Source organism: Simochromis diagramma, unplaced genomic scaffold (assembly GCF_900408965.1).
Source record: "Simochromis diagramma unplaced genomic scaffold, fSimDia1.1 OVJJ01000507.1, whole genome shotgun sequence".
Lineage (NCBI taxonomy): Eukaryota > Metazoa > Chordata > Actinopteri > Cichliformes > Cichlidae > Simochromis > Simochromis diagramma.
In genome coordinates this window covers 399,632-417,050 of record NW_024387321.1, presented here as the reverse complement: position 1 = coordinate 417,050, position 17,419 = coordinate 399,632, and the positions used below count along the sequence as shown (strand labels likewise).

Sequence of the window (17,419 nt, the reverse complement as noted above, 5' to 3'; positions counted from 1 at the left end):
TGCTATAAGTGGCTGAGTTTATGCTACTGACTATGGGTCGGAGTGGGACATCTTCCTTGTGGATTTTAGGAAGTCCGTAAATGCAGGGTATGGCATCCCCTGGATAAAGGCGGTGATATGTAAGGCGGTCAATGATTTTTCAAGGTCCTGAAGGCAAGCTATAACTTTCTTTTTGTAGCTGCTTGTGGGGTCTCGCTTTAAGGCTTTGTAGGTATGGTTTTCACCGAGGAGAGTAGTGATCTTTGTGTGGTAATCTGTAGTGTTTAGGACCACCGTTGTCGACATAGTGGACAGAATTCCCAACACTCTGGCGTCCCACCCACAGGCCAACCGGCTCATCATCCACATCGGCACCAATGACATCCCCAAACAGCAATCTGAGCTGCTGAAGCTGGACTTCAGCCTCCTTTGTCAGTCGCAGGTGAGTGCTTTTATCTCCGGGCCCACCCCCACCTGTGGCAGAGGGATAGGCCGTTTCAGCCGGCTGCTCAGCCTTAACACCTGACTTTCCTCCGCCTGTGTCTCCCACGGTGTGGGTTTTATTAACAATTTTGATGCCTTCTGGGAGAGGAGGCATCTTTTTGGGGCAGACGGGCTTCACCTCAACGCCTGGGGACGCCGTTTGCTGTCCGCCAATTTGGCATTTGGCGTACAACACTCCCGCACATCGCCCCGTCATTACCCCAAACCGACATTATCTGCTGATCTGTCTGCCACTGACTGATGTCCCCCTGGTCCCAGCTCCTGTATTTGTTCCAATTTTAACAGTAATAAACAGAACTCTGGACTCGGACCTCTCTCTCCCACAGTCAACACAATACCCGTCATAATCACAAACAGAGAGCAACAGAATTATCATAAATCCAGTAACTCCAAAAACAAAAACTCCGGCCTCTTCAAAAATGTCAACATCCATTGAACTCTACTGTCAAAAATCCACCAGTCTCAATCAGTATGGCACTTTTAAATGTCCGCTCTCTGTTGAACAATCTTTTATTATTAATGATTTAATTTTAGATAATAAACTTGACTGTTTATTTTTAACTGAAACATGGCTGGGCTCGGATGCACCAGTTGTTCTCACTGAGGCCTCCCCACCAAATTTTAATTTCTCTTCTTCTATTAGAAGTGGTAAGAGAGGTGGTGGTACTGCATCTTTAACCAACAACACACTCACCACCAAACAAATTTTAGTTGATCATTTTACCACTTTTGAATTCCATGCTATTGTTTTTAGCAGCCCTCCAGTTTCATCTGTCACCATTTATAGATCACCTAAAGACAGCGCTGCTTTTATCAAGGAATTCTCAGAATTTTTAACAAACATACATTCAAAATATAATAAGATAATTTTAACCGGTGATTTTAACCTGCACATAGATACACTGCAAATTCCTTGTAGCTTGACAAGATTTATTGTCTTAAATTTAGTCAGATTATCTTGTCCATCTTGTTTTGAACATTACAAGCTAGTTTCCAGTCTCATGTGTTAGATGATTAAACATGTTTCAAGTATATATTACTTTTTTTTCTTATTTAGTCTGTATATCTAAAAATGAACCATTTTACATTTATTTCAATAGCTTTACGATAGAGTGTAAAACAAAAATTATCTCAAAATAAGAAACATTCACCTTTTTCCTTGAAATAAGAAAGTCCCTCATTGGAAGGTATTTATTTCAGATTTTTAAAGAAAGGACATTTTCAAGGTTATATTTTGTGTGAGGAGAAAATTGTTAGAAGGCAAAGAAACTCAGACTCAGATATCTTTTTACATGCGCATGGACGATGCCCCGACACTGCACCAATGTGTGCACTGTGTGTGTGCCACAGAGGAATCGTGCGGGGCTCTCAGTACATCCTTTATTTATACTCAAACAAGCTTTCACAGCAATAGGTGTGGCATGTATGGAACTGATAACAACTCCTTAAAAGGAGAGACCTTTAGCTTGTCTGTTGAAACAGGAGATAGCTTGGTATGTATAGATCTCAATAACATTTCCTTAAAAGGAGAGAGACCGTTAACTTGTCTGTTGAAACAGGAGATAGCATGGTATGTCACAGCATTTTTTCTGCACATATGGTCTCACTCCCTTTTCCTGTGGTGTTTCCAATTCACAAGCTCTTCTTCCTTTAAATGAAGCTACAAATAAACATAACACAAAACTAAAAATCTCTCAACATTCCCTCCTGTTTGTAGCGAATTTAAAGATACATCAATGTGTTTCAGACACAGACCCTACATTGTGAGTGCTTTCAGTCTGGTCGTCATGCCAACTATGCTTCATTGTTAATATCAGTTTACAGGTTGTTATCCTTCCTATTATTAGTTTCAATACGTTAAAAATAAGTTCTAATGTAATTTTGTCTTTGTTTATTTTATTTTTGTACTTCTTATATTTATATCTATTCGGTGGGGTCTGTTTCCAACCTTTTTAAACTACTTTAAACTACTTTGATCTCTAGTTTTCACTTAACAAGGGTTTTGTCAGTCACTGCACTGTAGTGTGACCTGATGCTGATTTTACTATTAAAGTATCTTCTGAGAATTGTACTTCCTGTGGTTTTCTGTTCAAAACGGTTTTACAAACTCCTGTGTCACATAACATCTGCACTGGTTTGCCATTAACATACACTGTCAGTGTAGGTTTGCCTTCTACTTCAGAAACTAATTGATCGACATTAAATACTTCTGCGTCACTTTTGTCATTTTCATTTGGCTTTTTTTCATTTAGTCATTCATTTGAATATTGTTGTTTGTCTGTTTTATGTCTGCAATCTCTGGTGAAATGCCCTTCCTTGCCACAGTTCCAGCACGTATTGTCTCTTTCTTCACTTCTTTCGCGTAAGTCTGTCTGTCCTACGTATCTCTGGCCCTTTTCCTCTAAATCCTCCTCTTCCTCTATTTCCTGTCCCTGTCTGTTACCTCTCGCTTCCACACTTGGAAATATTCTAATTCTTGCGTGCGTTTTCCTTTTTTTTTCTTTAAATCTTTTGTTTCTCCTACTTCTTTTAGTAGTGCTTCTTTAAGTTGTAATAGTGCAGATGGGCTACATTTTCCTTCCCAGGTGGGACATTTGATCTTTTTAGGATTTCTCCATCTTTGCACACTAATTTGTCCGGCGCCTGGACATTTTTTTTTTCTAACCACTGTTCGTCAACAGTAAACTTAGTGGGCTGATTACCCATTATGATAGAAACTGCAGAGCCTTCTCTGGTATTAGACGAATAAGAGTGGTTATTGACACGCCCTTCAACTCCAGCTATTCTGGAGCGGTGGCAATTTTATGAGATGAAACTCAACCGTTCTCCTTTGTCACCAGTACTTTGGCTACTGACAGGAAATAAAATTACAATAACAGTGAGAGTGATTCAGCAGCGTATTGTGCTGTTTAAATCAATTCACTCTCAACACACAGAAAACACAAACATTTACAACAACAGTCGTGCAGATCCTTTTGGCGGATCAGTCCTAAAAAAACTTTTAATTTGAAATCCTGTCGGCGGATTACTCCTATTTTTACAGATTCGTGAAGTGGATCAGACTAATTAAACCCTTTCGGCGGGTGAGACCTAAGTTTGTTTTATGCGAGTGTAAGTGAGTGGTTTCTTTACCTCCCCAAGATTCTCTGGCTATGTTGAAGGTCAGCCACTGGATCCCAATGTCGTGGACCACTTAATGACACTGGCCAGAACCCGAATTTTAACGTTCCTGGACTTTCACTCCTTCCTAGAAGAGGCTGTCGACAGACTTCAGTGCGGGCTTTCCACAACGGCAGGATACAGTGGCCGATGCTTCCTCTCCGGCTCGGAGGACCAAGAAAATGTGAGGAGAAAATTGTTAGAAGGCAAAGAAACTCAGACTCAGATATCTTTTTACATGCGCATGGACGATGCCCCGACACTGCACCAACGTGTGCACTGTGTGTGTGCCACAGCGGAATCGCACGGGGCTCTCAGTACATCCTTTATTTATACTCAAACAAGCTTTCACAGCAATAGGTGTGGCATGTATGGAACTGATAACAACTCCTTAAAAGGAGAGACCTTTAGCTTGTCTGTTGAAACAGGAGGTAGCATGGTATGTCACAGCATTTTTTCTGCACATATGGTCTCACTCCCTTTTCCTGTGGTGTTTCCAATTCACAAGCTCTTCTTCCTTTAAATGAAGCTACAAATAAACATAACACAAAACTAAAAATCTTTCAACATTTTGTCATAACATAGACACTGTTTCTGAAATTGACTGGGTAATATGACGTAAAATCAAGTAGGTTTTCAACAACAGTCAGTTCAGTTGCTTGGGCAAGGTTGGGAATTGCAATTTCATAGGCAAGAAAGTCTTTGTTGAAACCCAAGGTTTCATACACCTGGTATTCAAAACAATAAAGTACACTATTAACAATAAAAATGTTTTTTACAAGTCCAAAGATAGGGTTTAAACCATTTGCTGAAATGAGTATAAGAGACCTATCACAGATGTATTTGTTTCCATGTAAAATAAGCCACTTTACTCTAACGGCATGATGTATAGCATCTTCAATCCCCCAAAAATCTACAACCTTTGATTGCAAATGGTCCATATTAGCAACCTCTGATATACAGTGGGGCAAAAAAGTATTTAGTCAGCCACCGATTGTGCAAGTTCCCCCACTTAAAATGATGACAGAGGTCAGTAATTTGCACCAGAGGTACACTTCAACTGTGAGAGACAGAATGTGAAAAAAAAATCCATGAATCCACATGGTAGGATTTGTAAAGAATTTATTTGTAAATTAGGGTGGAAAATAAGTATTTGGTCACCTCAAACATGGAAAATCTCTGGCTCTCACAGACCTGTAACGTCTTCTGTAAGAAGCTTTTCTGTCCCCCACTCGTTACCTGTATGAATGGCACCTGTTTGAACTCATCATCTGTATAAAAGACACCTGTCCACAGCCTCAAACAGTCAGACTCCAAACTCCGCCATGGCCAAGACCAAAGAGCTTTTGAAGGACACCAGGAAAAGTATTGTAGACCTGCACCAGACTGGGAAGAGTGAATCTACAATAGGCAAGCAGCTTGGTGTGAAAAAATCAACTGTGGGAGCAATCATCAGAAAATGGAAGACATACAAGACCACTGATAATCTCCCTCGATCTGGGGCTTCACGCAAGATCTCGTCCCGTGGGGTCAAAATGATCATGAGAACGGTGAGCAAAGATCCCAGAACCACACGGGGGGACCTGGTGAATGACCTGCAGAGAGCTGGGACCAAAGTAACAAAGGTCACCATCAGTAACACACTACAACGGCAGGGAATCAAATCCCGCAGTGCCAGACGTGTTCCGCTGCTGAAGCCAGTGCATGTCCAGGCCCGTCTGAAGTTTGCCAGAGAGCACATGGATGATACAGCAGAGGATTGGGAGAATGTCATGTGGTCAGATGAAACCAAAGTAGAACTTTTTGGTATAAACTCAACTCGTCGTGTTTGGAGGAAGAAGAATACTGAGTTGCATCCCAAGAACACCATACCTACTGTGAAGCATGGGGGTGGAAACATCATGCTATGGGGCTGTTTTTCTGCCAAGGGGACAGGACGACTGATCCGTGTTAAGGACAGAATGAATGGGGCCATGTATCGTGAGATTTTGAGCCAAAACCTCCTTCCATCAGTGAGAACTTTGAAGATGAAACGAGGCTGGGTCTTCCAACATGACAATGATCCAAAACACACCGCCCGGGCAACAAAGGAGTGGCTCCGTAAGAAGCATTTGAAAGTCCTGGAGTGGCCTAGCCAGTCTCCAGACCTCAACCCCATAGAAAATCTGTGGCGGGAGTTGAAAGTCCGTGTTGCTCGGCGACAGCCCCAAAACATCACTGCTCTCGAGAAGATCTGCATGGAGGAATGGGCCAAAATACCAGCTACTGTGTGTGCAAACCTGGTAAAGACCTATAGTAAACGTTTGACCTCTGTTATTGCCACCAAAGGTTATGTTACAAAGTATTGGGTTGTATTTTTGTTATTGACCAAATACTTATTTTCCACCCTGATTTACGAATAAATTCTTTACAAATCCTACCATGTGGATTCATGGATTTTTTTTTCACATTCTGTCTCTCACAGTTGAAGTGTACCTCTGGTGCAAATTACTGACCTCTGTCATCATTTTAGGTGGGGGAACTTGCACAATCGGTGGCTGACTAAATACTTTTTTGCCCCACTGTAGGCTATGTCAGTTTGAGCTCATACTTCTGTCATAGATCCATAAGCATAGAGGGATCCAAACTTCAAGTACTGGTGTTTATTCAAACACATCAAAACAAACACAAGTGTTTATTTCCAAGTATAGGATTATTTGCAATCGCCATAATGACTATATGGGTTACTTGGTCTGCAGTGAACATGCTTCCTCTGCCCCCAGCATCTGGTCATCTAGCAATTCTGTAAAGTAACAATTTCAGTATTTCTACATCAATACATCATCAATGTCTCTCACAGTTGAAGTGTACCTCTGGTGCAAATTACTGACCTCTGTCATCATTTTAGGTGGGGGAACTTGCACAATCGGTGGCTGACTAAATACTTTTTTTGCCCCACTGTAGGACCTAGTTCTTTCTAATTTACAAATATCAGATGCTCAGTTCCTGCTTTACTTTGGCAACACTCTAGCAGCTGATTGTGGTTTACAAGAGACTTGCACACATTCTTCAAGTTTAATTTGGATGACCATTGTTTAAAAAAAAACTGTGCTTAGATTCGAATCTGATGCACATATGACGTATTACAGGTCCCAGGGCAATAATTTGAGAGGGAAGATGCAGCATGTAATGTTGCTTTGGGATTACATTTTTTTTCTGGGAATAGTTGCCTGAATTGTTTAAGATGATCTTCTATCATTTTTTTTAGTTTGGACAAAGTTTGTAAAGACACAACTGGGACAAAAAGTATTTTAACAATTTCAATTAAATTCAAAATAAACTGGATAAAGGGATTTTTCTCTACAACACTGTACAATAAGAATGGCAAAATCTTGATCAATATAAGCATTTGTCCAGAGGATTGTTTGAGTCTGTTGTCACTTGAAGCTAAAGTAGCAATACTAATTGGTGAAGGCTTGTCACGTATGTCCACTGATGAAAAAGGAAAGTTCTGCATGGCAGAATTAAACAAGTCCAATTCCAAATTTCCAGATAAAACAAGGTATTTCAACACACACTTAAATTCCATTGGTGCCACTCCTTCAAGAATTACATGCATAATATCCTGTGGCATCTGCTCTATGAGATTAAAACCTGGGAAATCAACTAATTTTCTTTGTCTATTTATGCCAAAAGTCGTTTTGAGCAAGGATTTTAAAAAATTCAGTAGTTGCCCTTTCTATTTCAATGCACTGCCTAATGTGTCCGTCCAATTTTCTTGCATTTCATCAAAAGTACACTCACAATGACGACATTTGCTATACGCAAAACCAACTCCTTCCTTAAATCCTGCAAGCTCATGCTGGGCCAGAGTGTCTCCACACACAGCAACAACTGCTCCATTTAAACAAATGAAATATGCATTGTAACACTGCCACATTCTAACAACAGGCCTTCAAAGTAAAACAGGAAACACATGACAGTCACGCAAAAACAAAACACTGACAACACCGAAACGTAACAAACAGCAAACTGCACAGACAAGTTCAGCATGAACATCTACATTATTTGATCACTTCTGACTTCCAATTATAAAGTATTTCAGTCCAAACATTCAGACTTTAAAATTTCTTTACATTCAAAGCAGTTGTTTCAAGGTCAGAAAAAATCAAATACAACTTTCAAAATCAGAGTACACACATTAAATTCCACAAAGACCACATTAAAGACCACTTACTAGCTGATAAATGAAACTGTTATAACACTCTTTAGTGTCTGAGTTGATTCCCTTGGAGATCTTTGATCTCCGCCAGAAATCAAAGGGTCTTAAACTCAAGTATAATTGACACAACTTTGTGTACACTCAGACTTAGGCTGTAATATGCTGTGTTTATCTCGTCACTTGGTTTGGCCCATGTAATTATACTGCAACGTGAGGATCAGTTTGTGTGGTTTAAACAAGTTTGATCTTACAAAGAGTTGCTGAACCAGAAGATAAAACAAACACATTCTCTGTTTGTGATACTGTAATGTACAGGATACGTAATCACAATATTCAGAATCTGTTAATGACTTCATCAGTAAACACAAGTATCACAATACTGTCATCTTCACTGTGATGTTTCCACATTTGTTTTGTCCTTCAAGAAAGAAAAAAAATAATTCTGGCCGAATTTTATAATAACGCCATTTAGATAATCTTGCAGTGCTGAATGACAAAACTGAGAAGTGAAAACAGCAGGAGACTCACATTTCAAACCTTCTGCAGTTCAACTGGAAGCTGGTATGAACCATCATTCTGTTGTTTACATTTTCTGTAGATCAAAAAACCACCAACAACAACAAGAAGCACAGCACAAACAGACAGACCAGATATCAGTCCAACAGACCCATCCTTCTTCCCTCCATCCTTCTTCCCTCCATCCTTCTTCCCTCCATCCTCTGTGTCTCCTCCTGTCTGACCTGCAGGTGAGAAACAGGTGTGAGGTATCAGCTGTCAGGTCAACCCAGCATCCTTCCATGGCGTGTAACAGACACACTGATCCACCATGTCCATCTCATGGATTTGCATCTCCAAAGTGTGAAATGTACATGGATGCAGAACCAGCAGAGGGAGATATATTATTTCAAGCCAACATGAAAACAGAAACAGACATTATTAAAACATTTACCTGCATGTACAAATTAGTTGCCTACCTTCATCGTTTGTGGCAAAGAAGGAGCCTGGAATGTATTTTATATCTTCCTCTGTCACTAGCGACTTATTGGCTTTAAATATATTATCTCCTCCTTCCAGTACTACAGCTAGTGCATCCGTGTCAGTTTTATGCAAAGTGTGAAATGGACCCAGTGGAGCGACGTGTCTTTTAAATGCTTTGCTGTGATATTGGGTTTGTCAGGTAGGTGATGAGTGAAGAACAGAACAGAATCCATTTCCTCTTCAAACTGCTGTCAGACATTATCTACTGCACTCTGATCACATCACTCAGACCAGCTGCTTTCTACAAAGTCTCATCAACAACATCTTTAGAAACAAACATCAACAACCAGGAAGCAGCTTCACCTCTGATCACACACACACTCAACTCTGCTCACTCACCTGGAGGACCAACAACACTCAGGTAAATAATGTTGAGCTCCCACGAGTGTATTTCTCCCATTAAGACTCGACACTCGTATGTTCCACTATCAGCAGTTGTCACATTGTTCAGAATCAAAGACACGTCTCCGTCCTTCATCTGTCTGTCCTGCAGATCCACCCGGTCCTTAAAAGATGGATGCTGGTCGTCTGGAGTAAACTGACCATCCCGGCACACAACAACATGCTGTGTCCCCAGACCAGCTCTGCTCCACTCAAGAATTATGAAGTTGTTGTTTGAAGCTCGACATGGCAGAGTGACGCTCTGTCCAGACTCGGCTGTGATGATTTTTGGGTCTGAAAGAGAAACTGAGAGAGCAGCGAGGTTAAAGGAATCAAATACACAATGCAGCTTTGCATTAGTAATGGTGTAACATAGCAGCCTATGCTGTTTTCTTCCTGCTAAGTATTATTCTTACTTATAATGGTAAAGAATTCAATAATGGTAAAGAATTTGTCTGAACATTTCTTTCCTGCCCTGTTTTTTTTCTACTCTTGATTATTGGCTGAGTCTTTACCATTCTGGCTATTGTTCGATCCATTCGAATGGTAGTCTTCCACTTTCTTCCATGTCTCTCTGGTTTGGCTTTCCATTTTAAAGCATTGGCGATCATTTTAGCTGAGCAGCCTATCATTTTCTGCACTTCTTTACATGTTTTTCCCTCTCCAATTAACGTTTTGATTAAAGCATGCTGTTCTTCTGAACAATGTCTGGCACAACCTGTCTTTCTCAGGTTTTCAGAGAGAATTGCATGTACAACATGTGCTTCATCCTAAAATACCACCTTAAATACCACCACATGGCCACCTGTTTCTTCACATAATGAATGACCTCACTGATTAGACTCTACACTGCTATATTTTGAACATGCCTCTTTCACTTAATTCTTCAATTACACACACTATTCATATCATGAATGTTGGGTCTGTTGGTTTCTATTGGAAATTTCTGTTGGAATCTACTACACCAGCAGTCCCCAGCAATTTTTGCACCAAGAACCGTTTTATGTCTGACAATATTTTCATGGATCGACCTTTAAGGTGTTGTGGATAAACACAACAAAATAAAAACAGTAGCAGTACCAAAAAAAGAGAAGATTTATTCCTAACACACGGGAAAAGACCCAGGGAAACTGAGTTAATGATAAAAATGATGAAAACCAATAAAAACCCTTAAAACCATAAATTTCACACCCGAGCCTCAACTCTCATGGTACCAAACGACTCCAGTCCGTGGCCTGGGGGTTCGGGACCTCTGCACTACACCTACTGGTGAATTATTTGCCATGTAATAATGTGATTTATACCAAAAACACTGATTCATCAGGTTAGTCATGTTGGACTGCTATTATTTTGAACACAACTCTTATCTTTTAAACTACTGTCTGCACAAAGCAAAGAAAACAGAAACAAACAAACCAAAAAAAAAGGCCTAAAAACATACAAATGACATTTGTAAATAACTATGAGCACATACTCAGTTTATCTCTTTGTCAGTAAATTGTGTAGTTACTTTTTGAGCCTTTGAAAATAGGGGACTGCGTATAAAAAAACCCTAAAATTCCTGTTAATTGAAGATGAAGGTCAACCCTTTAGCATCTTGATTGTTTGATTTAAATCCAGTGTACTAGTGTACACTGTCAAATAAACTAAATAAATGCAAATATTAATTCACTAATTGCTGCTTTTACACAAAATTTGACTAATTTTGGTGACTTTGCATCGATGTGTGTTAAGCAATTATTATAAGGTTTTTTTTTTATAAAGACTGTATATGAACAATACACATAACCATGCTTGCAGCATTCATCGGTTTGTCCTTTCTTCAAAGGATCAAACCTTTTGCTGAGCATGTTGGTGTCTGGAAACTGAGTGTGACTGAGAATATGAGGCACATTGAATCTTAATTGGTTATTTGTGATTGACAAGTTGTGTTAGCTATTGATACGTTTGTCTTTTTTCACTCTAATGAGACCATAGAAAAATAAGCAAATAATTAAAAATAATTTGAAAGACCATAGGTTTCTTTTGTATTTCTTAAGACTTGAAAATATTCCCTAAAACTATAAACACATCACAAATAGCTGAACATGAACTAGTATGTTTGTGATGCATCAACACAACTAGCCAAGCTAACTTGCCTTAGCCGACAGCTTCGAATTCAACAATTGTGTATTGAACTGAACTACCAGGTTCAGTTTGTTGTATGATTTTGTCAGAATGGATATGAAGATTTCTGATATGCAATGTCTATATATCGACCCAACACAGTACAGAAAAGAAAGCATCCCTGCCATTATATCTCAAGTCTCTGCATGCTGCTTTTTCTGTAGCTACAGTACAGCGCTTAACAAAGACCTTTGTAGCTGTATACATATGACTGTATATGTATATGACTCCTAAAACTACATGTTCAGTGTAAGTATTTGCCTCCTCCCTGATTTCTTACTTTTGGCATGTTTGTCAAACCTATCCAACCCTTCTCGGCCTTGTGTAGAAAAGTTATATAAGTTCCACCCTTGTTAAATCCTAATTTAATCCTTAATGTATGCTCAATCATCCAGGAAATCCCAAAAGTTGATTTTGTTTAACTGGAAGTAACATTTTCAGTGAAGGAAACTTGATCAGAATGAACTTTTGGAACTGTGATTAACCACCAGGCCTGATCGCTGCCAGACCCGTTGAATCAAGAAATCCATTAAATAGATCCTGTCTGACAAAGTGAAGTTGGCTAAGGTTTTGGGACTCCGTTGAACCACGGGCCATTTTCCACAAATATATGTATATATATATATAAAAAAATCAGGAAGGGGGCAAATACTTTTTTATTGTATTGTAACACTGACACACAAGTTGACTTGTTGTTTCTGTGCATTCTGGATCACAGTGACAAATGTTAAGTCCACCCAGCCTCGTGTTGCTTTCACATACACGGACATGTCGAGCCCATTCATAATTAACTCCTAAGGGAAACATAGTTAAAATATAAGCCATCTTCTGTAAACATCACGGAAACATCATTTGGTTTTTATCAGCTAAAATCTCACCTGCAGAGACGAACACAAAGAGGGCAACACTGAACAAAATGGACCATGATGATGCTCTCATGGCAGCCATTTTCGATTTCGAGTTCTGATACTGTTGTAACACCTTGAACACGTCACTTTTATGCAAGTCGCATCAGAGTGACGTTTGGTAGGCTGGACTGTTGGATGAACCGAAATAAGTGCGTTGTAGGAAAAGAGTCACAATGGTAACAGTGAGGGATATTGTGACGAGCTTTGCACGTTCTGGTGGCTTTTATTTTATTTTTTTTACCTTTATGTAACTCGAGCTGGTTTTCAGCTGCTCTGCACACACTGACACACCGCCCTCCTCCGGTCCCGGCACCATCCTTAAAGGGGAGGCTGATGGAGATCAGGTGCATGTCAGCCTCCCCTGACACCACACCCTGAAACCAGTGCTCTACTATATACTGTATATCCCTTGTTGCAGTATGTACATGTGTGTATATATGTGTCTGTCAATGACTTAGGCAGAAATAAAAAGCGGGACTTTCTTTGTCTTTCGTTGCAAACAACATCACTCTACAACTCTGATTATCCTACCAGCTAACAACATCCCAGCAGCCAGCTCAACAGCTATTTTATTTCATCCATCAGCCTCCAATTTTTAAGAACTATGTTACGCTTCGAATGACTTCTGCATGTTTTGTATCTCAGTTTGTTCTATTTAAAGATAGAAAACAGTGGAAAACACTTACTGCTGTTCCCTTAAAAACCTAAATCTTAAAAGCTAGAAATCCCATTTATTCCATTTTCCAAGTGTTGTTTCTGTTTTCCAGTCAATAAAGGATGTTGTGGAAGCAGTCAGCATGAGTCCCACATACAGACTGCTGTAGAGGTTTACTATGTAGGTCTGACAACATCCTTCTAACATCCTGGTGAAAGATTTTGAATGTTTGAATACTGACATTTGCTGGAAACTTTGTGTTGCGCCCATACTTTGTTAGTCAAAGTACAGGCATATCAGTATGATCCTGTACCTGTCCCTCACTTGTTGTTCTGTTGATGCTGTTTTGACTTTGTACAACTCAGATACTGTAGGCCATTCTGAACTACCTTCATATGGCTGTGGGTTTTGATCAGACGTTTTCTAACTGGAATTATTGGAATTACTTTAAAACAAACAAACCACTGAGCAGGAATGCAGTGCCAGAAACCTGCAGGTAGAAAGGATTTAATGAAAAAAAAACCTGTTTGACTTTCTCTCAAACCAACACTGTGACAAGAGATATTTTAATCGTCGTTTGATACAAACTTGAATGTGTGCAGAACGTTTATGCTACAAACACAAACACATTTAAAATGAGTGACTCAATGTAGGGTGTTATTGGAGTGTGGCATGATCATCTACAACATTGCTCATGTCTTTAAAAAGAGAAAATGAAAAAAGATAAATAAATGAATAAATGATTTGAGATGAAAATAAATTGTCATTATACCTGTGGAGAAAAGGTTCTACACTTTTGCTTGATTTTCAAGACGAGATAAAAAGTGTTTAAACTCTGAGGCCTCCTACATCCATAATGCTCCATAATGCAGCAGGGCCCACAATGGAGGATGTACAGGTATATCCTGTGTAGCATCCCTGGCTGAATGATGGTCTCTTATACTGATGCTTCACAGAGGTTTTATTGGAAATGTTTTTATTGAAACTTTCAGTGAAGACACCGTAAGAGCTAGGAGCAAAACAAAACCAGCAATATTAATACCATAAGATCAAAGGAAACAAATTTCTCCCACTCACATATAGCATATACATCAAATTTACATCACTCAATTCATTATATCACCTCACTAACTTACAACTACACATAAAGGTCAAGGTCAAGGTTAACAACATAAACTCTATTAAACGACATTTTGATTGCATGTAACTTATTCCGTTAGCGGAAACATTAACAAACCTTGTGCCACTGTCAGCCAGGTACTAATTGGCAAAGTAAACGTACATATTTTTCACTTTAAGGCACACTATTTACCATATCCTAAAAGAAACGTTACTAACAGCCCTGTAACGGTTTTGCGCCAGTTTCCTGTTTCAAAATAAAAGCTTGGATTTCAAAATAAAACCGAAGTACCTTTCAAACAAACGTAAAAATATTTACCAAATTTAAAGGTCATTTACATCCTGTACAAGAATTTTTACCTCCACTGTGTAAAAAGAAGTGTGTGGGACACAGCTGGAACTATGGAGGGAGGAAGACTACATGTATAAAATCTTACACCTAGCATTATAAAATCATAGGCTAATACAGGGCTACACCAACAATTTATGATGCAGTTTCTTTTAGACATTATATATGACATCACTTTAAAATTAGACTCCTTGCCGAGAACACTTCATTTAGTTAAACCCTTGTTGCCTTGCCTCCTATCTCCTCATAAATCTTCCTCACCTGACATGCTTACCCGTCTGGTGTGAGATACTGAGACACGGGAAATGAAAACAGGATGTACAGACCGAGGAAAGAGAAAAAGATAAAAGGCTTTAAGCTGTGAGTCCTTCTCCTGCATTGTTCCAGTGTGAACCACAAAGTCATTTAAACAAGTCTTTCTCTTTAACTAGATGGGAATTGTTTTTAGCTGCGAGTTTTGTGTATATGTGTGTACTTGTACACATCGCTGTGTTTGAACCAATAGAAAATCTCCTTCTCAGAGGAAGAGGGCGGGCTTTACTTGGTGTCAGTGACAGAAATGAAAAAGAGCTCAAATGAGTGAAAAGGACGATGAAGGAAACATCTGTGCTGTGTCTGCTCTGTAAGTAGAATCTCTGTGTTTGTTTCATCAGCTGTTTTTTAAAGTAATTATTTAATTAATAATTTTCATATTTATTATTTTCTCATCAAAACTTTATTGAAACATGTTGCTGACAACAAATTGAGGTGAAAGAAAACACCCAAAACAAGTTAAGCCTGTTTACTGATCTGAAACATGTAAGTGTGACAAAAACCTAAGAAATTAGGAAGGGACCCACGAGTTCAGATATCTGAAGTTGTCCCAAATGAAGACTAAACAGATTACAAAATAGATTCCTCATATTTTAAAAACAGATAGTCAGACACAAGTGTTTGGACTTCAGTCCCAATAGCACAAGAAACATTTTGGGCTTTTTAAGTTAAGCTTTCCTGCACATCAAGGCAAAGTCAGATCATCCATATTTTCAACCAAAGTTCAGTGTAGCTTCTGTCTGTTGAGAAAACAACAGTATGTGAAACATGAGTGGGTCAATGTATCCAAGAGTAACTTGGATACAGTTACTCTTCAGTAACTGTATCCAAGACATTTTCTCTCTGCAGATCCCTGTCTGAGCAATGTGGCCCTTTGTTTCTTATCATTAATAGAGATCTTGGCAAAGACATAATGAAACACAATCAGAGATGGTGCTTAATCGCACATAGCAAAACTGGCCCACTCAATGTGCTTACACATGGCCCACATACCACAAAGAATGACGGCCCTTTGGTGGCCCAGATCTGGGCCAGCACCAGGCCAGTTGCAGACACACTTCTTTTGATCAGTAGCTGACTTGCTGTACCCCTGAGCTACAGCCACGCAGTGGTAAACATGAGTAAACCGTCACTAAGATTTGGATAATGTGTACATTTAAAAACTTTGGCTACCATAGCAGTATAGTATTGCAACATGGCATTTGGGTTTTCTAACTAAAATAGGAAAATAGGAACATAAATAGTGTCATCATTGCCAGACCTGGCAACAATCTGGTTGATATACACCGAGCCATGACACCAGTCAGTCAGACGTGCCAGCTTGATGCCGGATCCAGGCCAGACAGTTTTCTATGAGCCTGGGCCACATAAACCAAATCATAATCGGTCCAGATGTGGCATGGCATCACATAAATGTGCCATTTACGTCAGGTCTGGCCCACATCTGAATGACAGACCACTGATCACGCCAGAAGTCAGCCAGCAGTGCGGGCTTGACACCAGATCCAGGCCAGACCTGTCTACAACCTTACGAATTAGTCACAACACATTGGCTCCCCACTCAACATAAAGACAGGCAAACACAGGCATGAAATCAGATGGACACAAAAGATTTTCACTGTTATTGAAGAAAAGAGTGTTCACAGCTGGCTTTAACATAGACCTTAATTTTCCATTTTTCATATTTTCATTAAGTCTGCAATCATTTCATTTCAAATTATCCATGAAAAATATGACAAAAAAGTAAAATCTGCAGCAATATTCTCAGTTTATAATAAAAAGTACATTTTCTTTTTATCCTATACTGTTTGCTAAAAAATGATAGCATTTTATTGCATCATCTAAGGCTTCTAAACTGGAAATGTGACAGATGATAAAATAAAGCATCCACTCCTACAGTGAGCACCTTCTTTGGTTCTGTTATGCATGGATGGGCTTTTCAAAAAAAAGAATGTTCACCTCAAAGTGCTATTTCTTTAGTTCTGATGTCACTGCTGAGCTACAGAACACACCAAGGTCAGTAACCTTCCTCTGTCACAGTTTAAACCTGATAAATGCTCACTGATATGACCTGATTGGGTTCATGTTTGCATATTGGATCTTTAAAACTGGATAGTTGCAATGCAGATACAGCAAAACATCCTTTTAACAATGGCAATGTCATTCTCACCCTCACAGCTCGTCTGACTGTGAGTCCCAGCAGCTCTCAGTTCTTTAAATATGACTTTGTGTCTCTGAGCTGTGAGGAGGACGACAGCTCTGCTGGATGGACTCTGAGGAGAAACACGACAACAGACACCAAAGCAAAGTGTGGAGCTGGATTTGGAAAACCAGCTGGTTCTTCCTGTAACATCAGTTACATTGACACACTGGAGAGTGGAGTTTACTGGTGTGAGTCCAGAGAGGGTCCCATCAGTAACATGGTTAACCTGACAGTCACTGGTAAGCTGAGTGTGTGGAGTTAGTGTTGATGAAGCTGTGTGTAAATGGATGAAATGCTGTAGTTTGTCTCTGTGTTGAGGTGGATCAGTGATCCTGCAGAGTCCTGTCCTCCCTGTGATGGAGGGAGATGACGTCACTCTGCTCTGTAAAACAAAGACCACTCCCTCCAACCTCCCAGCTGCTTTCTATAAAGATGGCTCCCTCAT

The 17,419-nt window shown here is 39.6% G+C and overlaps 1 protein-coding gene and 1 long non-coding RNA gene across 2 annotated transcripts in view; one reads left to right on the top strand and one right to left on the bottom strand.

Moving 5' to 3' along the window:
- Positions 1-6,886: 6,886 nt before the first annotated feature.
- LOC120717691 (programmed cell death 1 ligand 1-like) overlaps positions 6,887-17,419 on the bottom strand; it is a 32,423-nt gene continuing 21,890 nt past the window's right edge. The window contains exons 3-4 of the mRNA XM_040005892.1: positions 9,221-9,556; positions 6,887-8,583 (exon numbers count right to left, since the gene is read on the bottom strand). Coding sequence (XP_039861826.1) covers positions 8,375-8,583; positions 9,221-9,556 — 545 coding nt within the window. The 3' untranslated portion in view covers positions 6,887-8,374. The remainder of the gene's footprint in view (positions 8,584-9,220; positions 9,557-17,419) is intronic.
- Positions 8,125-17,330, top strand: LOC120717700. Its single transcript, XR_005692263.1, has 4 exons — positions 8,125-8,135; positions 8,402-8,404; positions 16,063-17,213; positions 17,293-17,330. It is a non-coding gene; the product is annotated as an uncharacterized LOC120717700 (long non-coding RNA).